The sequence below is a fragment of the Acartia tonsa genome, chromosome 3, assembly GCF_053477335.1.
Source record: "Acartia tonsa isolate MP-2025a chromosome 3, ASM5347733v1, whole genome shotgun sequence".
Taxonomy (NCBI): Eukaryota; Metazoa; Arthropoda; class Copepoda; order Calanoida; family Acartiidae; genus Acartia; species Acartia tonsa.
The window spans coordinates 22,131,027-22,151,895 of record NC_137262.1 but is presented as its reverse complement, the minus strand read 5'-3'; the positions used below and the strand labels follow the sequence as shown (position 1 = coordinate 22,151,895).

At 33.0% G+C, this 20,869-nt stretch overlaps 5 protein-coding genes across 11 annotated transcripts; all 5 read left to right on the top strand.

The window, feature by feature from the left end:
• The first annotated feature begins 150 nt into the window (after positions 1–150).
• LOC145313649 (RNA-binding protein squid-like) lies at positions 151–2,050 on the top strand. Its single transcript, XM_080153154.1, has 2 exons — positions 151–411; positions 869–2,050. The coding sequence occupies exons 1-2, from the start codon at positions 190–192 to the stop codon at positions 1,439–1,441; spliced, it is 795 nt and encodes a 264-aa protein (XP_080009280.1). The 5' UTR covers positions 151–189; the 3' UTR covers positions 1,442–2,050.
• Positions 2,025–5,371, top strand: Rpn7 (regulatory particle non-ATPase 7). The gene is made up of 8 exons (XM_080153152.1): positions 2,025–2,149; positions 2,343–2,539; positions 2,796–2,974; positions 3,149–3,226; positions 3,370–3,543; positions 3,888–4,001; positions 4,392–4,567; positions 4,818–5,371. Exons 1-8 carry the CDS (start codon positions 2,058–2,060, stop codon positions 4,978–4,980), a joined length of 1,173 nt encoding a protein of 390 aa, XP_080009278.1. The 5' UTR covers positions 2,025–2,057; the 3' UTR covers positions 4,981–5,371.
• Positions 5,303–7,238, top strand: Pomp (proteasome maturation protein). Its single transcript, XM_080153155.1, has 4 exons — positions 5,303–5,441; positions 5,733–5,818; positions 6,219–6,312; positions 6,641–7,238. The coding sequence occupies exons 1-4, from the start codon at positions 5,391–5,393 to the stop codon at positions 6,806–6,808; spliced, it is 399 nt and encodes a 132-aa protein (XP_080009281.1). The 5' UTR covers positions 5,303–5,390; the 3' UTR covers positions 6,809–7,238.
• On the top strand, positions 7,234–12,757 carry Prp18 (pre-mRNA processing factor 18). Of its 7 annotated transcripts, none has more exons than XR_013877441.1 (11): positions 7,234–7,361; positions 7,710–7,795; positions 8,237–8,329; positions 8,585–8,672; positions 9,486–9,543; positions 9,731–9,874; positions 10,095–10,196; positions 10,688–10,799; positions 11,617–11,771; positions 12,113–12,377; positions 12,691–12,757. XR_013877441.1 is itself a non-coding variant. In XM_080153153.1 (10 exons), exons 1-10 carry the CDS (start codon positions 7,249–7,251, stop codon positions 12,311–12,313), a joined length of 1,152 nt encoding a protein of 383 aa, XP_080009279.1. In that variant the 5' UTR covers positions 7,234–7,248; the 3' UTR covers positions 12,314–12,404. The 7 variants fall into 7 exon arrangements, 1 of the variants encoding a protein (XP_080009279.1); XR_013877440.1 differs by having other exon boundaries at positions 12,667–12,757; XR_013877443.1 differs by having other exon boundaries at positions 12,639–12,757.
• On the top strand, positions 12,748–20,185 carry LOC145313652 (poly(A) polymerase type 3-like). The gene is made up of 12 exons (XM_080153156.1): positions 12,748–12,874; positions 14,212–14,599; positions 14,943–15,116; positions 15,396–15,536; positions 15,940–16,067; positions 16,246–16,405; positions 16,894–17,119; positions 17,352–17,752; positions 17,899–18,497; positions 18,607–18,763; positions 19,446–19,651; positions 19,907–20,185. Exons 2-9 carry the CDS (start codon positions 14,315–14,317, stop codon positions 18,289–18,291), a joined length of 1,908 nt encoding a protein of 635 aa, XP_080009282.1. The 5' UTR covers positions 12,748–12,874; positions 14,212–14,314; the 3' UTR covers positions 18,292–18,497; positions 18,607–18,763; positions 19,446–19,651; positions 19,907–20,185.
• Positions 20,186–20,869: the final 684 nt, after the last annotated feature.

Below are 20,869 nucleotides of genomic sequence, written 5' to 3'. Positions count from 1 at the left end.
TTTTATGTTACTACAATACACTTGTATTGAATTTTAAGTGACTTTCATCCTAATCTACCTATTAAAATTAACACTATTCTTTGTTCCTTAGATAGTTTTACAATGTTCCCTACATTCCTATTTGCTTGGTTTTCCTAGCTATACAAGACATTATTAAATTAATGTAATTTCAGACATTTTAAACTAACAATGGGAGAAGAGGAAGATAGAAAAGTTTTCGTCGGAGGTTTGGCACAGGAGTGCTCACAGGATGATCTCCGCCAATACTTCAGCCAGTTCGGAGAAACTGAGCGCGTACAGCTCAAGATGGACTTCCAGACTGGTCGCTCCAGGGGATTTGCTTTCGTTGTCTTCCGTGACGTGAGTGGCATGGAGGCCGCTCTGGCCCAAGGAGAAGATCACCAAATTAAGGCACAGAAAATAAACTAAATAGAATTCAATATACAATTTAGATAGCGCCTCTTCACTTTTCATGCATTGTTCTCCTCGCCGATAAGATTTTTGATCGAGGGAAAGGGAGTTAAAATCATTACAAGCATATAGATGTTAAATTCTAATTTAATATATTTTGCGTTCGTTTGATAATATTTATAGATCTTCTATCCAAATTATATTATTCGTTTGAAAAAAGAAAGTTAGGTTATTTTTATTTGTTATTACAAATTACCTACCAGTAAAATAAATTTTTAAGCTTTTTTAATTCGTTCAGAATTCTTTGGAAGAAACCATATCACATATTTATGGATTACTAGGAATAAAATATTAATTTCTATATCTGAAGCTTTTTTGCACGATTTCATTAGAAATTAGTACAGTTGCAAACTTAGTATTGACATTCTATATAATTTCCTTTCTATCCTAATCACAGGGCAAGAGGTCATCAGTGAAGAGAGCTGATGTCAGGCCTGGCAAGATTTATGTCGGTAAGCTACCATCGTCCGACCAAGTCTCTGATGATGAGATCAAGCAATATTTCAATGACCAGCACGGTACTGTCTCAGAGTTCATCAGGCCAATTGACAAGATGAACAACAACGAGCCCAAAAGCTTTGCCTTCGTCACATTTGAGAAGGAGAGAGTAAGCAAAGAGTTGATTAACATGGGACAGGTTGTTGTAAATGGTCATGAGCTGATGATCAAGGAGGTGAACTCCAACCCACGCGAAGGAGGCGGACGTGGTGGTGCTGGAGGCGGCAGAGGAGGTGGACGTCAGTCTTATGGCGGTGGCGGATATGAACAGAATGGCGGTTATGGTGCTGGAGCTTGGGACGGCGGATATGGAGGCTCAAGTGGCGGATATGGCGGCTACGGACAGAGCAGTGGTGGATATGGCGGAGACGCTTACGGGTCACAAGCCTATGGAGGCAGCAGTGGTGGATATGGCGGTGGACAAAGCTACGGCGGTGGAAGGTCAGGTGGAGGTAGAGGCCGTGCCTGGTAGTTTCAATCCCCCCTATATCTGTATGGTTCAACGGGGTGATGAGTGGTTTTTATTTTTAAGTGAATACAAGATATGCATGGAATTCAAACAGTCCTTATTATTTTTCCATTTTGTAAATGTAAGTACATTGTTACCTTAATTATGAAAGGAGAAGTGTATGAACTCTTTTTACTATGTAGCAAACTCGGTGAACGGCAAGTAAACAATGTGAATTACCGGGTAAATATCAATATTACCAGTTGAATATTTTATATGCCTAGATTTTTATACCAGTAATTACATAGTTGGTTAATGAGTCAAAATGATAGCATTTAAAATAGCCACCTGATCGTACCTAAAGGAAATCTGAACAATGGCTGACTTTGATCTGTGATTAATACTCATTAATTATTTTGCATTTCCCATTTTATCTTTTGTTATAAAACCTTATTTAAAGCAATGTTTGTTCAGTGTGAAATTAAAGTTTCACACTGGTTACCTAAATTCAGTTTGAGTTTATCTTGTTTCATGTTTGTTTTCATAATAAATCCATTTGTTTTGTTTTACTGGAGATCTCAATGGTGTGTTATGATTATGAAATATCAATTATCTCTCCAATTTATTTTCAGACATCAAAATGCCAGTTGAAAATATGGAAGAGGAGGGGTTGAAGAAGATTCCGGATTTGAGAATCAGCCAATGGAAGTTTGAGCTTGAATCTGTCGACAGGTAACCCTTTTTCCATTTTCTTTTTTTATTCTGAAATTCCATTCTTCTAAGTCCTCCCTTTATCTTTAATTGAGTTTCCAATTTCATATTTAAATAATTTTACTCTAGTTAAATTTCTTATTTCTATATATTTCTGTCCTAACCAGAGTTAAAAAATATCAGTAAAGACTTACTTTGAAGATATTTTTATTAGGGTAAAGAACGATGCTGCCACAAAGGATAATATTATGAAAGCAATCAAGGAGCATAAAATGGCACCACTTTATCAGATCTACGCTAAGGACCTGGGTTGGACTGTAGACAAGGCAATGTTGGACAGTATGAAGGAAGACAATGCCAAGACCTTAGCTGAACTTGATGTTTCCATCAAAGACGCTGAAGAGAATTTGGGTAAGCCTTTTTATTTGATTTTATTAGCTGTATCCCAATTAAGGTGTAAGTATCATTAATATAATGTTCTTGTAAAGGCAAGCGCTAGTACACTTTACTGCCAGATTACTCTATCTACCATTACAGAAAATTTTCTCGTTCTGCTATTTTTCATTTGAGACGAACTTAACGTTTTATGCAATGCTTATGGTATATAACTTATAGATTTATATATTGATGTATTTCTTTCTTAACACTTAAACTTATATTATCCTAGGCGAGTCAGAATTGCGCGAAGCGCTTCTAAAGAAAGCAGAGTTCTTTGCTGTTATTGGTGATAAGAATAATGCCCTTGAGGCAATCAGGAAGACTAATGAGAAGACTGTGGGCCTTGGAAACAGGATGGATCTTGTATTCTTACAGATCAGAATAGGACTTTTCTTTATGGACCATGAGGTGAATTTTATTGTTAACATTTGGTAATAAAAAAGTTTTAAACGTAAAGTATTTGAAAACGGGCAACTTTAATTTTTGTGTTAAGATTATATGTTGTTATCAATAAGTGAGCTCACTTTGACACTTGTATAATTTATTTTTGTTGAATTTTTCAAAAATATTTTTATTTTTAAGGTTATCAAGAGTAATATTGACAAAGCCAGGGAGATGTTAGAAGAGGGTGGTGATTGGGACAGACGTAATAGATTAAAGGTAAGTAATTTTTACATCAACATTACGATTTTTCAGTTTATGGTAGATTTTTCAATAGTAGAGTGGGTGAAGAAACCGCTGACATTTCATCTAAAAACTATTAAAAAGATAAAATTAGGAATAAAACAACTTTTTCTTTTTAGGTATACGAAGGCCTGTATGCCATGTCAGTACGTGACTTCAAGAAAGCTGCAAATCTTTTCCTTGATGGTGTGTCCACCTTCACCAGCTACGAACTCATGGACTACGTTAAGTTTGTTGAATATACTGTACACATCTCAATGCTTGCCTTGGATAGGTCGGATTTACATGGAAAGGTAATTCAAGTTTTGCTTATTAAGGTGTTTAAAAAAATTTGTTAATTTATATAGCAAAATCTTTAGTGAGAAAAGTAAGAAAATATACTCTTATGTATAAGGTAACATTTGTTAAAATTTTTTAACAATATCGAAATCATTGCTTTCTATAAACGAAGTAAAATAATGATGACGTCAAGTATACTTTGAAATTATTAATAAACCATTCTTTACATACCTAGTGAATATTTATCTTACAAGGTTATAATTTTGAAGATTTTGTTTGTTGCTTCACTACTTGTACACAATATTATCCTTGTTTTATAAATCTTTTTTTTCCCCATCTTATTGGGCAATTTGTTTAGGTTATCAAAGGAAGTGAAATTCTGGAAGTATTGCATCAGATCCCCGAAGTGAACAAGTATTTGTTCAGTCTCTACAACTGCCAATACGCGGCTTTCTTTCAATGTCTCAGCAAGGTAGGAAAATAAGTTCAAATTTTTTTTTTAATGTTTACCTTTTTATGTAATAACTGCAACAGATATTTTGGGACATCTAAAACAGTAGTCTTAAACGCATTTTCAAAATTATAATATCCTAACTTTTTTTGGATAACATAAATTGGAAGGAAAATAATTTCCAATCGTTCTATAGGTATCGTTCTTAGGCAGATATCTATCTGCAAAAGAAGTAGGATGTGTGAATGTGATTTTTTGGCTTAAAATACCATAAAATAAATTTCAGTTCTGAAGGGGTTTTATGTTGGTACACGAAAGGACATTACAGATTTTTTCATTACAATAAGGCATACATTTGAATGAGATTTAATTACTGATTTTATACGGCCGCAGTTAAAAATATTCTTTTAGGTTGAGGGAGTATTAAAAGAAGACAGATATATGGCTCCCCACTACGCCTTCTATGTTAGAGAAATGAAAATAAAGGCATACGCACAACTGCTGGAATCCTACAGAAGCTTAACCTTGAAATATATGGCCGATGCCTTTGGTGTCACTGAGGAATATATGGACTCTGAACTGTGCAGGTATTGTAGATAAATGTAATTTTATTTTACACTTTTAGAAGCAAAGCTACTCAACAATTCGAAATGTCTGTCTGTCGAAAACGTTTTGTGAAAAATTATTTTCTTGGCTCCTATTAAAGAAAAACTGCAAGAATTTCTTATCAACATTTCCATCTTAAAATGTAGCATATTGCCTCAAAGCAGTTTTTTTAGCGGCTTGTTTTTATTTGTCTTATTAGAAATCTCAAATGAACTGTATTAAAATATTAAGGTTTATTGCCAGTGGAAGATTGCACGCTAAAATCGACAAAGTTGGTGGAATTGTGATTACTAACAGACCAGACGTCAAGAACGCTCAGTATCAGAATTGTATCAAACAAGGAGATCTTCTGCTCAATAGAGTTCAGAAACTTAGCAGAGTCATTAATATTTAAATTAGTATTAGATACATACAGTAATTTATCTTTATGTAATAAAAGCATAGAAAATTTTGGCCCGTCAACATGCATTCAAAAATCTTACATTTTTCTCCATTAAAAGAATAACTTTGAAATCCAGTCAAATATTAAAGTATGAAATTATTGTGTTTAGTACAATTGTGATATTTATTAATATAACATTTAACAGGGGATTTAGAAAATCGTATGCTGTGCTGATATGAAACTGCTTTTATTTATTTTAAAATGTTATTAATCTTAATGCAATTTAAAGCTAGTTAGATATAAAGCCGGTTTTCTTAAATCTCCAATCTTCGAACCTTTATTCACTATTTGCTGTTGTATTTAATTATGATTAACTTAAGTCGAAATTTGTATGATTACAGAACTTTTCTTCACATTTAATAATGGACCGCCAAGCTTTTGAAGACGCCGAGGGTCATTTTGGCCGCCCTGAGGTGAATTTTCCTTGTTTGTAAATTTTTTTTAGGTGTGGGGAGGGGGTGTTATTGAAAGCTTTTGTATAGATTTAGAATTGTTTTGGCAAGACTGATTGATAGGAAAGACCGATGGACCAAGTGATTAACATACTGCATGCTCATTTGTATTGAAAACTTCTCAAAAATATTTAGTTAATTTTAGAGTAGTTTTGTAACTACATAATGTAAGTAAAAGTAGAAATTCTTTGTTTGATAGGTTGCCAGAATATAGAAATAAACTGATAGTTTCATTTAAATATTTTTATTTAGATTCTTGTTGCCAACTCTGTCCATGGTAAACTGGATGCCCTCCATCCTTATCATCCCCTTGAGAAAAGCGAGGCAAACTTTCACAAGTAAGTTTAGAGTTTATGCTACACAAATATAAGACCTGATCTTAATATTTCAAATTACCCGATGGCATATTTCAGGGGTGTATAATTGCATGGGATCCCATGCCAAAGGAGGGATGGTTGAGTTAAAAATATAATGGGATTGAAATATTTTGCAGCCCAGGAAAAAATTTAATCTTGTGCAGAATATGTTCCCCCGAAAAAAAACTCGAGGATTAAATAATACTGACATTATGTCTAAGATAGATCAATAAAAGAATAAAAGATTCTTTCACTTGCCTTTGGAGAAAATAATTGAGTTTTCATAAATAATGCTTAGTCAATTTGTACATATATTTTAAATCTTATTAAGAATGCAAGATAATAGGTATTGGGAACTTTGTTTTATGAGTTTTTATTTCAGAAACAGAGATGAAGCTGAAATGGACATGTTGAGAAGAACTTTTGGTATTGGATTCCCTCTTAAACTACAAATGGAAAGGAAGGCCGTCAGTCAGGTACACACCATTTTATTATATGACCCATGCTCTAAAGGGGGGGGGGGTGTGGTAAAAATATTCAGCATTGGAAAAAAATGAATCTTGTGCAGAATACACACCCATGCAATAGATTTAATGACATTCACGAATTGGTTGATTTTGTTAACCCCACTTATAAACTGGCCGCAAAAATCATCGTTAGGATATAAATTATCCAGACTATTGCAAACGCCAAGATCTTGGTTTTGTAATATGGCTATACTGACTCGATTTTTCTGAATTGGTAACTAATGTTTATTTGTATTTAATACTTCTTTTTCTAAGTTAACTAGAAACACTTTTTCAGGTTGGCCACTTGTCTTGTATTACCACCGCCACGAAGCCAAGCTTGGATGCTTTGCTGGGCACGGATGCCACAATAGGATTCGATGATATTCTTGGCAAACCTGAAAACTTTGAAAATATGACCGCTTTGCCATTTAATATGATTGAGAAGCAAATGAAGTTAATGTAATTTATAGTAGTTTCAGTATTTAAAGCATGGCTATTAAGTTAGAAACTTTTTGGTGTATTTTTAAAATTTAATTTCTTACGCAGTTTCCTAATTTGGCAGCCATGACTTTCTAGTATGAAAATGTGATGTATCTCCATATATTTAATTGTTGATTATGTTTGGACCATAAATTTGAAATACAAAATTAGTCATGAAAACTGAAAGAACTTTTTCTTATCTATGTATTATTAAACTAAAAATTGTGGTTCCTATCATAATTAACAAAACTAAATTATTTATTGTGATAACTAGTAAAGTAAGACCGGAAAGTAAGGTGAGAAAAAGGGGTTAAAATGTTTAAAATCATGAAATTCATGATAAATGTAATACTTTGTGAAAAATAAATACCAAATTTTTCAGAAGTAAAGCTTAATTTTCTTAAAATTTCAGAGTCGTTAAATATGGACTTTTTAAAGGCGGAAATTGAGCGGAAAAAGCGTCAAATCGCAGAGAAGAATGTGCTTCAGCCAGAAAAGAAGTATTTTAAACGTGGGGATTTAGTCGCCGTTCAGGAAATAATATTTTTGTGATATTTTTGTCACATACTGGATTAATATGAAAGATTTGTCCTAGGATTAAAGATAAAAAAAATCGTCTTGTCTACTACGGCTTGGGATTTCATACAAATACTGCAATATTTTGCAGCGGTAATAATGGAGTAAAATTTGTATTGGGTTTCCAACAATTGGGAGTAAAATTGTTGAAAGCCAGAATTATGTCAGGTTTTTGTAGGGTACTTCAAAATTTACAGTTTTTGGACGAGAGTAAGCAAATCTTACTTATTTCTATGATGTCTGTATGGTTTTTCTTGGGTTGATAATACAGAAAACTTAAACAACACAAAAATGTGTATTGAACAGGAGCGAGAATATATAGAGAAATATGGACCTAAAACTGTTACAATTCAACAACCAGAAAAGAAAGAAGAAATTATCAAACAAGAATCTGGTAGGTATTTTTCTAAATAAGCATTTTTAAGTTGCAGTGCAGGACAGTTCTTTTTCGGAGGATAATTGTTGATAGGAAGACACGATTATGTGACTGCAATACAAGCTGATTACTAATACATATTAGGGAAGGGGGTTTACACTAATTTGTAGTTCAAAAAAATCGAAGCTCATAATCTTAAATTGTATATTAAGGTATTTGATTTGCGATACTTCATCTAAAATTTAGAGATTGTAATACCGTTTTCCTTTATTTTGTACACAATTCGTTATTTATTTTAAGCTCATTGAAGAATCAAGTTTGTTTTTGTTTACAGAAATATTAAACGTTTTACACAATTTGTTTTATACTAGCTTCAGGCAGTATTCTTCTCATTAAATAGCATATATTGGAAAGAAACTTTTATCTGTTCATATTTAATAATTTTTTTTATTCAATCAGATGCTCCTGTGATACATGATGATTATTATCCTCTACCTCGGACTGAAGTTATTAGAAGATTTAGAGAAGCTTTTCAACCTATATTGTTATTTGGTAGGTAAAGTTTACTTTTAGAAGATTTTCTTGAATATTCTTAAGATATATTTAGTTGCCTCCCGCAAAAATTGTATAAAACATGTGTTATGGAGACAAAATGTATTACTATATCCACATGTTTGTGCTCAAAATTTTTATCAAAATTAAAGATAAATTAACGGGAACTCTTCTTTAATTCTCGGAGAATGTTGAATTTTAGTAGTTCTCTATTTGATTATCCCTCCGATTTATTTACTTTCAAATATTTTTTAGGAGAGACAGAAGACCAAGCAAATTTACGACTTAGAACCATAGAAATAGTTGGAGATACAGATAAATTATCAGCTCAGAATGATTACAGGTTGTTTTAACTTTCTCATTAACAAGATTTCACAAATAATTTAGGATGTGATTAGTGATGACAATCCGTCGAATTTTTAGGCCAGATTCGGATTCCGGATACTAGCAATATTTTAAAAGGCTTTTTTTTAAATAAAAAAAAATTAAGTTCTACATATGTCCTAAAAATTAATGTTCTTGGTGTATTCTATAATTTACTTCCGAGAATCGAACCAGATTTAAAAAGATATTGTATATAATGATGATAATCTTTGCCTTCAAAAAGGCGGAGTTGAAAGAAAAAACTCGAGACGCTAATTTTAGACTACCAATTAAGAATCCGAATCCGCTATTAAAAATCGGATTCCTGATTTGAATTCCAAAATTGGCTAAAAATTGGGCGGATCCCGGATTCGGATACGGATTGCCAACCCTTAATGTGATGATACACAATAATTTTTCTAGTATTGTCAGTTTATTGCAGATACGATAAAAGAAAGAAATATTTGATTTAATGATATTTTACGTTTTCGTGATTAATTTCTATAAAAGCCGTTTTAAATTTTCTTAGCGATTCAGAACCGTTTTGTGCACAGAGGAAATCAATCCTAAATTAAAAAAATAAACACTTTTTTTAAGTATAGAAAGATTTTTGTTTTTTAAAAATTTAATTATAAATTTGTGGAAGAAAAACGAAAATAGATCAAACCAAAGTACAAGTCGAGGAAGAAAAACAAGAAGATACTTCTTAACATTGAAACCTACTCTTTATTTCATAGTAATTAAAGTACGGGCCTTGAAATTTTAGATTTATTAACGTCTTTCATATTTTTAGGGAAGCAATGAAAAGAGTGGATCAACAATACGCTAAAGCCATGGAAAAAGATAATGAGGTAATATCATATTTTATACTATACCCGTTAACAATATTTTGTACTTAAACTTTGAATCAAAATAGTGAAAGAAAAATGTAGATTTTTATTCTTTGTGAAGTAACAACCGAAAAAAATATCGTTCTAGACATTTTTAAAACTTCAGATAACAAACTGCTTCCTCTTATATCATGTTTCTTTTTATCAGGGCATAGTTGACGAGGATAAAAATGTTTTTGACAGCAAACTTTACCACTCTGATAAAACTATTGATGACCTGCTCGATATGGCCACAGAACTACGACAAGGAGACCTCAAACACGATGATAAGGTCATTGCTGAATGGATAAAGGTAGGGTGAACAGTTAAGTCCCTATTTAATGTACTCGATTAAACTTTCTTTTTAATTTTAAATATTACTGGAGGAAAAAAAAACATTCGATGGAACACAAAAACAATCAGATAGTATCTGCATTTTATCTCTTATTCTCCTGTCCCGACTCCCGTTTTCATCTTGAGGATTCCTAAATTAACGTGGCTGTCTTAATCATAAACATAATTTTTATTTGTAGTTTACAATAACAATGTGGGGTAATGAGTTGAAGTCCAAGCCGGAAGCAGAAAGAATTTCTATGAAAGTGAGAGCTGAAGCTGCCACTTTTAACCAAACAAAAGTAAGATTTTTATATGAATACAAGCAATATATTATATAACATCCTCTGTCAAGAGAAGCTTCCATTGAACGTTGGATTCATAATTACAATAGAATATTCTTTTCTCTTACCGCCATAATAATGAACTTTAAATATTGTTAAATCTTCGGTCATTACTTCATCCAGGGAGGGAGAGTACTTAAATTGAACTGTTACCCAAAGTTTCATAACCACATAATCTTATTCGTGGAATTTAAAACTTTGCTTTTTAATGAACTTATTTGGTAGGTTCTAAACTTATAGTGTCCTAAGTTTTCCACCAATAATTTTAATCTACAGAAGTTATAATTTTGTTTTCATCATTGTAGGTCGTCTAACAATTTATCGTTTATTGTCTTATCCCTTTAAAATTCCTGTTCAATACAGTTGTACGCGAGGTAATTTAACTTTTAAAAATCTTATAATGATTCTAATGTGGAACTAAACTCTGATTGATAGATGATATAATTCAGGCTTATGTGAAACCCTTGATAAAACTGTTAAAGAAGCACAAACTAACCGACGACATTCGTGATTCTTTATCTAGCATGGTCAAATATGTACTACAGAGAGATTATATTCTAGGTATGTTGTATAATATTTACTGCCAACTAAGTAGAATAGCATTAGCTTCCGTTTTGCGTTTTATATTTATAGCACTGAAAGAAACTATTTAATGCTTCTTCAAATATTTATTGTAGTTTCTTGTAGAAAATAAATATTTTCTCTATTTACAAAAAATGCTCAAATTATAAAGTATTAAGTGGGGGGGGGGGGGTGCGTAGTGACATCTGAACTTAAACAGTGAGCAAAATGGTCTAAATATCAAGCTAGATTCTTGAAACTTGGTACATAAGCCTAGACCTATAGGTAAAACATCTAAATGAAAAAAATCTAAATCTTTTATTTTTAGGTTAGGTTAGGTAAGAAAAACCCTGCGGAAATTGTTTTTAGGCCTTTTTTGGTCTATTTTGATGTAAAATTTACCTTTAATTGTTTTTTATTAGGTTTTTTTCCTTGAATACGCTGTGTCTATTCATAAGGACATTATTTAAGATGATTCAGCAAGTCAGGGACCTACCCCAGTGGGCTAGGTGGATGGCTTGTAGTGGTTAAGTGCATTTTTTTCATATTTTGTGTTGTCGCATTTCAAATTATTTGTATTCCGCAGGGTTTTCTTACCTAACCTTGAAATTAGAAAAAAAAATATTTTTTTTTTCATTTAGATCTTGGCTTATGTACAAAGTTTCAAGAATCTAGCTCAATATTTAGATCATTTTGCTCACTGTTAAAGTTCAGATGTTATTACGCACTCTTCCCCTTTTTAATGAATTCATTCTTTTTTCTTTTGCATGGTAATTAGTCATTATGTTTTACTAAGCTGAAAACATTTTTTTTCTAGCTAACGAGCGTTATATGGAGATGGCTATTGGTAATGCACCCTGGCCTATTGGTGTGACAAACGCTGGTATTCACGCCAGGCCTGGCAGAGAAAGGATTTTTAGCAAGCATGTGGCACATGTACTCAATGACGAGTTCCAGAGAAAATATATTCAGGTATTGATTAATATTTTTGTTGTATTGTATTATAGACAGTTGTCTCTTCCGGACAACAAAATAGGAATTAAGCCTATTTGTTTAATGAAGAATTACTATAATACGATAAAAAACCAAACGTTTTTTTTCCTTATTGGAACTCAGGGGAATAAATTAGGGATCTTTGTTTCATTTTAATTTGGAGAGAAAAAGCTAAAAAAATCGGCGAGGGCGGCGGTTTCGCCGCCATTTTTCACAAAACCACTTTGTATCTATTAAAGCAACTACAAAGCCAAATTTTAGCGTTCTACTCCAGTTTTGTGCGCCTATATTTAGTTAAAAATTAAACATTTTTTTTTCAGGGCTTAAAACGTCTGATGACAAAATCCCAGGTTTACTTTAAAACTGATCCTTCAAGATCCATGGATTTTAACAAAGAAATCTACGAGCAAGACGGCAGAGCTGACACTGAAATAAAAGCCGGGCTAACCAGACTAGAAAAGGATAAGGACACAAAGGAAGCTCTACCTGGAGCCGAAATGCCTGGTGGAAGTAGCGATTAGGAAAATCTTTCAAATAATATTTTTTCACAATTCATATTGACTTGTAAAATTAATATTTTGTTAGGTACCTAGAGGCAGGGGTGTATATTCACCCCCCCCCCCCCATAGTTTTTTCTCACCAAGTAGGGAGAAAATGGAAAATATTTAAAGAACTCTATATTTTATTTATTTATCCCTCCTACCACACATTTTTTATTTTTTTTTCCGGAAATGGAAAAATGTTTTCAGTTTTCTTAATTTTTACATTTTTTCTCCTCCAACCACTTATTTTTTATTTTTTTTCCTTCCCCCCCCCCCCCCTCCCTGAGACGGGGATCCCATGTAGAATATACATACACCCCGGCCCTGCCTAGAGGTATTAAAATTTTTATTTAAAGCTTTTAATTGTTAGAATTACTGTTATGATTGACTTAAACTTACATGAAAATACATTTCAGAACAAAATGTAAAGAAATGGAATAGTGCACAGTACTTGTTTTCTGTAAAATATTATTTTCTTTGTTCATAATTTAATTATGGGATTAGGTTTTCTCATAACTTTTAATACAAGTCAATTTTAAGGTAAGTTTTTATTTTATTTACATTTTTATTTTTTTTGATTATCTCCAAAGAGTATTTGAAGGGCATTTCATAAAGAAATTCAATGCAATGTAGATGTTATCTTACTATATAAAGATATAAGGTCTTTGTCGGAAGCTCAAGAGTTTGATAGCAACAGAACTGATTGAGTTTTCTTAGCATAGGAATCGGGATGGTTTAGGATATTTTAGCCTTGCCCTTTGGATGGTTTTAGGTTATTTTTCTGAACTTATACCCATTTCAAGATAGATTCCCTAAATGGTCGAGGCGCAACCGCTTGTCTTTTTTTAATAGATGTTATTAGGGATGGCAATCCGTCTAATTTTTGGACCGGATTCGGATTTTTACAAGAATCCGTGAAAAATATACCGGATTCACGTAGATTCCGGATTCTTATTTTTGACGGATTCCGGATTCTAACAATATTTTAAAAGACTTTAAAAAAAAAATAAATTAAGGGATTCAATTTTACCGGGTACTGGGCAGAATCTAAAGCTGCGTTTTTTCATATTTTCACAGTAGCTTTTCTTCTATTTCTAGACCCTACAGCGGCCAAAATGACTGTTAAAAATTAAAATATATATTCGTACCAAAAAAACTCAAGACGCTAATTTTGGCCTAACAATTAAGAATCCGAATCCGCTATTAAAAAACGGATTCCGGTTTCGAATTCCAATAATTGGGCGGATTCGGATCGGATTGCCAACCCTAGATGTTATGGATCTTGCCTAACAAATCTAAACAAAATGTTGAAATAATAAATCTTTATCTTGTTATCACCCAATTGATTTTTACTATACGGGTCTTGTATTTCTACACGTAATTGTTTGAAGTAGGGTTGGCAATCCGGATCCGGAATCCGCCCAATTGTTGGCCAATTAGGGAATCCGGATCCAGATTCCTTTTTTTAATGTTGGATTCTTATTTGGTAGGCTAAAATTAGCGTCTTGAGTTTTTTTCTTTCAACTCCTCCTCTTTGAAGGCAAAGATTTTCATCATAATATATATTATCTTTTTAAATCTGGTTCGATTCTCGGAAGTGAATTATAGAGAACACCAAGAACATTGATTTTTAGGACATATGTAGCACTTAATTTAACAAAAATTTAAAATCCTTTTAAAATATTGCTAGACTCCGGAATCCGCCAAAAATAAGAATCCGCAAGGAATCCGCCACTTTATTGACGTATACTTTAAGAATCCGAATCCGGCCCAAAAATTCGACGGATTGCCATCACTAGTTTGAAGTGTTTTTTTTTATATAAAATAGATTTCATTTATTTACAGTTCTGTATTCATAAATTTAACTCTGTTTATAGATCTACCACCATTGGACATTCACTTGAACCAGCATCCCCCTAACCCTCCTTTCCCTATTACCCCCAAATCCTTTTCTCCCTGATAACACATATACAGTTAAAAATGTGGGGAAATTCGCCCCGGGGAGGGGCCAACACAACCACTACCACCATCAACCACAGCTCCACCACTCCACTCACATCTGCCAACATGACCGGTGGACCGACTAAGAACTTGGGCATGACCGCGCCTATTTCCGTTGCGGGTCCGGAGCCCAAGGACCTGGAGTTGACCCAGTCGCTGGAGGAGGCCTTGCGGCCATACGATGTTTTTGAAAGTGATGAAGAGTTGACTCACAGACTCTCTGTTCTCAGTCAGCTCAATGATTTGGTTAAAACGTGGGTCAAGGTATGATTTTATATAATAAAAAAGATAAGCTATTCAAATCATAAAGCTATTCCATAACTTTTTTTTGGAGTTTGATAACGATTTTCATTACTTTTTTTGTACATTAAATTGCTAAGGATCCATGGAGGAAATGGATTGTAAAAGATTCTGCCCGAGTAAAGTTAGTTTATAAACACGTTCTGTGATTTGTTATCTTTAAAGTAAGTAAGTATAAACTTTTCCACCAATGATTTAAATCTACTTAAAGGGTAATTTTGTTTATCACCATTGTAACAATCTAGAAATAAATTGAAAATCTTTCTTTTTTTGTAATCAATAATTACACAATACCATTTTTGTCTAGGATGTAAGTGTAGAGAAAAGTATGCCTGAAAATGTAGCTGCAACTGTTGGTGGTAAAGTGTTCACTTTCGGTTCCTACAGACTTGGTGTCCATAATAAAGGCGCTGATATTGATACATTGTTTGTAGCTCCAAGGCATATTAACAGAGAAGACTACTTCTCCAGTTTTCTTGAGGTAATTCAAAATTTTGTCTGGTTTAGTTGTTAGGTTACACGTTAATAGGCAAGAAGGAATAAATAATTTATCTTTATAAATATAAAAATATTGTTTTAAGCTTTTTTGAATTGTTATTACTTATTTGTATTGATCTTTTTGGGAGCTACTTCAGTATTAACTAAAACTGCTCTCCAAAATCAGTTAAAACAACGAAACCTTTTTGGATTTAATTCAGTTGTTGGTTACACCTAATATGAAATACTTTCTTAATTCTTCATTTATCAATCTGTATTTTAGGTTTTAAGACAACACGAGGTGGTGACTGATCTGCGCGCAGTACCCGACGCATTTGTCCCGGTCATCAAATTCTGCTTTGACGGGATAGATATTGACTTGACGTTTGCCAGATTAGCGCTCAAAGAAGTTGACGATGCACAGGCATGCAAATTATAGATTAATAACGATAATTGTATCATTTAAGTATACTCTTCTTTTAAAAATTATCTTAATACTAATGAATCCGAGGGTTGTGTTGTATCATGTATGTTGTGGTACCTAACTACTCTACAAACTGTTAAAATATGAAAAAAATTCATCTCTGCTATGAACATTTTTTTTCTATAGGTACCATTTAGTTTTTGAAATGTTTAGAATTGTACTGCTTGAATTTTATATTATAAAGCGTTTTCCAATTATAACTTAAGAGCGCTAACGCATGCACTTTATCATTACTATCAATTTTAGGTAACTAACATTGAATGTTTTTATCTAAAAAGTTAGGGGTTACGAATTCTGCAATACTGGCTATCTAGTTTTAATCTATAGTTAACTATTTGACCAGGATTTGTCTGACCCAATGTTGTTGAAAAACCTGGACCAAAAGTGTGTGCGTTCATTGAACGGTTGTCGCGTAACAGACGAAATTTTACGGCAGGTGCCCAATGTAGAAAACTTCAGGCTAACGTTAAGGTAAGATTTTAGTAACGTAGCATTTAAAAAAGTAAGGTGACAATTGTTTTTTTCCTCTCGCCTCTGAGAACTCTTAATATCCAAAGGAAACAAACCGGTTTGTAACCATTGAAAAAAAATTATTTTCTAGATAATATATTATATATCACATGCTTCTTTTTAATACTATCATTTTTAGGTCAATAAAATTATGGGCTAAGCGCCATGGTATCTACAGTAACGTGCTTGGTTTTCTTGGTGGTGTGTCGTGGGCCATGTTGACCGCTCGAGTTTGTCAGTTGTATCCAAATGCTTCACCATCCACGCTATTGCAAAAGTTCTTCCTTGTATATATTAAGGTAGGATTTTAGTAGTTTGTTATAATTTTGTTGTGTTTTTAACTATCCACCGTCTCTATAAACCTAAATATTTGGAAACTATTGAAACAAGCCCATGATTGCATATTACTACTAACCTCAGAGTTTCGGATCCGCATTGATTGTATGCGGTTTCGGATCCTCAAAATTTGGTCAGTGCGGATCCGGATCCTTGACAATAAAAATAAAATCACCAAATTTTTCAAAAAAAATTTATTCTTTAATTCGAAGTCAAAAATATTTTTAATTTTCAAGTCTGAACCTAAACCTTAATGATTGGCTCTCATCAAGAGAATGTCTGAGATTGTATATAAATTTAGGTAGATTTTTCCATTTTCCCGCATTTTTTTGAGTCCAAGGATCTGGATCCGCATTTTTTTGCGGATCCGGATCCTTGGATTTAAAAATATGCGGATCCTTGCGGATCCGGATCCGAAACTCTGACTAACCTTAAAAATATTTTATTTTAGTGGCAATGGCCTAACCCCGTGTTGTTGAAGAAGCCCGAGGACTACGGTCTTGGTTTCCCCGTGTGGGACCCCAGGGTAAATGTTCATGACAGGTTCCACAACATGCCCATCATTACCCCCGCCTACCCGCAACAGAACTCTACTTTCAACGTGACCAAGTCTACGTTAAAGGTGATGCAGGAAGAGTTCAAGTCCTCGCTCAATATCTGCGAAGAGATTGCACAAGGTAAAATAGTTAACTTGTTCTCTAATTTTAACTTTGTTCTTTGTCGAATTTTTATTCAGCTAGTTAACTTGTTCTCTAATTTTAACTTTGTTCTTTGTCGAATTTTTATTTAGCAAGTGTTTTAATTATTTGATAGCTAGATACTTTTTTTCATTAATCTTTTGAAAAATATATCAGAAACGTTTTAGAAGTTTCTTAAATATTGCGCACCAAACATTTTTCTTTTTTGTAGGTAAATGTGAATGGGACAAGCTATTTGAGACTCCCAACTTTTTTAGCAAATACCGACATTTCATCGTACTAGAGGCAGCCAGCGCCTCTGAAGAGGACCAACTTCAATGGGAGGGCCTGGTGGAATCTAAAATCCGTCATCTGATCAGCCAGCTGGAACGAGAAAACATAAGTCTTGCTCACGTCTGGCCGAAGCCATATCCTGGCCGAGAAGAGGATAATAAGAAGACAACCTGTTATTGGTTTGTTGGTCTGGTTGTGGGAGGTAGTGCAGGCGCACATCTAGACCTTACCCTACCTATCAAGACTTTTACAGATATTGTTATGCGCAGTGCGATACAGATTAATGTTTGGAAGACGGGTATGAGGATTGAGGCTAATTACAAGAAGCGAAAGGAAAGCGTTGATTTTAGATTTCAGTTTGTAAAAATCTTTTGAGTGTGTAGGTATATTTTTCTCTTAATTTAGATACATTTTCTGTTGATTTCTTCAATCGTGCTTTTTAAAATACTAATTTACATATTTTATTAACGCTTATTGCCTAACAGGCTCTTGCACCTTACCTGCCGGAATCAGAGCACTGGAAGCTGAAACCGGACCGAAAAAGTTCAGTTGTTACCCCCGCTGCCCAACAAACCACCACGCCGCAATCGCCCAATGGACTGAAACGTCCCTCGCCATCTTCACCACCGCCGCCCACCAAGCGTATGAACTCCGGAGGTGTAGAAATGATTGATGAGGAATCCAACAGTCTAAGCGGTATTGGTAGTCAAGACAGCAATCTAACATCAACACAAAATTCTACAGAGGAAACGGCGGCAGCGGTTGACTGTAAAGAAAGCAGGGGAGATGTTGCGGTAGTGGCGGACAAGATGGAGACGGCGGACAACGGCGTGAATGGAATCAAAGAACGGCGGCTGGAGGGATTTGTCGTCGACTAATAGATGCACCAAATGAATTTTAACAAGTGTAATACTTTTAAAGAGCCAATTTATATAATATGGCTTATTTAATGATAACCGGTGAATTAAGATTTTAAATTAAGTACGAAAGATTACTATTTTTAGTAACCAAAACTAAAATTTCGTCAAAATAAAAATGCATACCTATAATTATCTATATTATATTATATTGTAATATAAAAAAGGTAATTTTCTAATGTAATGCTGTAACATTTTTTTTCATAAATTTCTTTAATTTTATCTAATTTAAACTTATCTTAAAAGCATTAATTTAGAAAATACTGCAAAGAAAAGTAATACCTAGTGACTAGAGATACCTGAATTTATGTTAATTGTTTATTTCAGCAAAAAAGGTAAAATTAATTCTTTTTGAAAGGTTTGTGATTACTATAATATTGGTTTTTACTGAAATAACAGAAATTGATAATTACACAATAAGATTAATATTAAGGTAATGATAAGTTTACCTATTTGTCCGATTGTAGATTTCTGTACTCGCGTCATTTTTTAAACCAAGAGCATTGGGTGGGGTAAAAGCTACTTTAGTAAACATTTCTAAAACTGAGATATGCTGTTTAAGTTTTCTTAACCTACATCTCAAAATATTCAAAACGAAAGAGGTTTAAAAGGAAAGTATTATAAATTATAAGTAAAATTTCCTTCATTTTATATCTCATTTCAACAAAAAAAAAGCATAAAAAAACTTTCAGAAAAGAAACCAACAAAACTATGGGTAGCTAAAACTTCATAATAGCGCAGCTAACTTTTTATTTTGCTGCCTAAAATTGTAATTGGCTGTACCCGTTCTACTGTACATTCTTGTAAATATTTTAGTTTAGAGTCATTTTAGGTGCATTTTGTACAAATATGTAGAAATTAAAATCATTATAATGTACTTAAACTTTTTTTTCAAACTAAAATTGAAATATTTCATTTTAAAGTTTTTCAAATGTCTTTCTAAAAAACAAAACATAAAAATTGAAGGACTAGTAAATATTCATTATATCTGAACAATGTATTTATTGTTTCCATAACTATCTGAAGTTGTAAATTTTTCATCTTATCATTCTTCCTTTCATATTTTCATTTAAGACAGCATTTTTATTGTAAATTACATAAGAATTGTTTTCTAGGTAAAACAATTTCTCTTCAATCAATAATTTTATGATATTATCAACATATTAATTTTGTAAAACATTTATTTTTGTAATTTGCTGCTGTTATGTTTTATGTTATTTTGTTTTATTTTTAACTTAGGTTCTTTGTTTTGGGGATTTTGACATTTAGATTTATGTTGATCTTGTTATCTTTTTTACAATGGTTATGGGTAACAACTCAAGTAAGGTTTTTATCTTTAAAGTTTACAAAAAGGAAAAACTTAATTTGAACAACATGCCTCTTACAAGCTAGTTTATTTTAAGTGTTTTAAATTTGAAAGAAAATACTTCAAGTTACAATAATTTTTGTGCAATAGAAAACTAAAATTTTTATTTATTTTAAGAAGATTATTTAAGCAGGTTGAAAGGTAAGAAAAATTTAGAATTTAAAATCCAGAAAAGAATTAATATAAAATAATAACTTAATTGTTATTCAGGCACACTCACACACACAAACTCATGGTTGGGGGGAGAAGCTGTACACCTGTACACAAGATGTACACTACCGTAATCTGTACATACACACTCGCAAGCCTATCTCAGGATTGATACAAAGTACAGATAATTGTGTACAAAATTATTGTACACATTAATGTACTGTGCACATTTGTATTTATATTGTTGTTGTGTACAAAAATTATTATGTTATTATTATACTTTATAACTTCTGGACTTGTGAAATATTATTTCAGTTAAATAAATTACATCATAACTGATGTCTTCATTATCTTATTATTGTGGCGACGCTACTCTATAATTACTTGGTCAGAATAGATAAATAATTTTGTCCTTAAAGTTTGTCTGTGATGTATCATGTATGTGTGTAACATTTTACCTGATCTGTAACACTTTTTCACACTAACTTGCTATAAAAGACGTTTATCACAAATTTAAAATCGTCTAATCAATCTAGGACACTATGGACGTGCGCATCCCCTCATTCGTTTGTCCGTAATTGGCTATAGTAGTGCTAGAACAAAGTCTCTCTCCAGGAATAAGGTATAGCCAACTAGCGAAAATAACATTTAAGGGCTGATAACCAGGTCGTCTTCACTAGTTCTAGGTCAAAGGTGGACTCGAATTGATGCTAATCAACTTGGTCATGATTTTCTTGAATACACTGAATGTGATGTGAAGAAAGGATTACAAAATACAGATCGAGGCAATGGTACTATCTATCTTCTATAATACAAAGTAGCTTGATGTGTCTGTCCGTCCGTCTGTAGCTTAAATTCTCGGTAACCACTGAACCGATTGGATTCTACTCTTCAGGGTATATACATATCGGTCCTGTGGTGGTTTTAAGCTATTTTCTTGGGGTGTGGGACACCCCAACCCCCCCAAAATATGAAAATTCCCCCCCCCCCCCATTTTTTTTGCATTCGATTTCCTTCGTACTT

Coding starts and splice junctions, on each gene's coding strand:
- LOC145313649 (XM_080153154.1), top strand. CDS start 190: ATGGGAGAAGAGGAAGATAGAAAAGTTTTCGTCGGAGGTTTGGCACAG. Junction 412..868: donor GAGAAGATCACCAAATTAAG/GCACAGAAAATA, acceptor TCCTAATCACAG/GGCAAGAGGTCATCAGTGAA.
- Rpn7 (XM_080153152.1), top strand. CDS start 2,058: ATGCCAGTTGAAAATATGGAAGAGGAGGGGTTGAAGAAGATTCCGGAT. Junction 2,975..3,148: donor TTTTCTTTATGGACCATGAG/GTGAATTTTATT, acceptor TTTATTTTTAAG/GTTATCAAGAGTAATATTGA. Junction 3,227..3,369: donor ACAGACGTAATAGATTAAAG/GTAAGTAATTTT, acceptor TTTTCTTTTTAG/GTATACGAAGGCCTGTATGC.
- Pomp (XM_080153155.1), top strand. CDS start 5,391: ATGGACCGCCAAGCTTTTGAAGACGCCGAGGGTCATTTTGGCCGCCCT. Junction 5,442..5,732: donor GTCATTTTGGCCGCCCTGAG/GTGAATTTTCCT, acceptor ATTTTTATTTAG/ATTCTTGTTGCCAACTCTGT. Junction 6,313..6,640: donor AAAGGAAGGCCGTCAGTCAG/GTACACACCATT, acceptor ACACTTTTTCAG/GTTGGCCACTTGTCTTGTAT.
- Prp18 (XM_080153153.1), top strand. CDS start 7,249: ATGGACTTTTTAAAGGCGGAAATTGAGCGGAAAAAGCGTCAAATCGCA. Junction 8,330..8,584: donor TCAACCTATATTGTTATTTG/GTAGGTAAAGTT, acceptor AATATTTTTTAG/GAGAGACAGAAGACCAAGCA. Junction 9,875..10,094: donor TCATTGCTGAATGGATAAAG/GTAGGGTGAACA, acceptor TTTTATTTGTAG/TTTACAATAACAATGTGGGG.
- LOC145313652 (XM_080153156.1), top strand. CDS start 14,315: ATGTGGGGAAATTCGCCCCGGGGAGGGGCCAACACAACCACTACCACC. Junction 15,117..15,395: donor ACTTCTCCAGTTTTCTTGAG/GTAATTCAAAAT, acceptor TCTGTATTTTAG/GTTTTAAGACAACACGAGGT. Junction 15,537..15,939: donor AAGAAGTTGACGATGCACAG/GCATGCAAATTA, acceptor CTATTTGACCAG/GATTTGTCTGACCCAATGTT.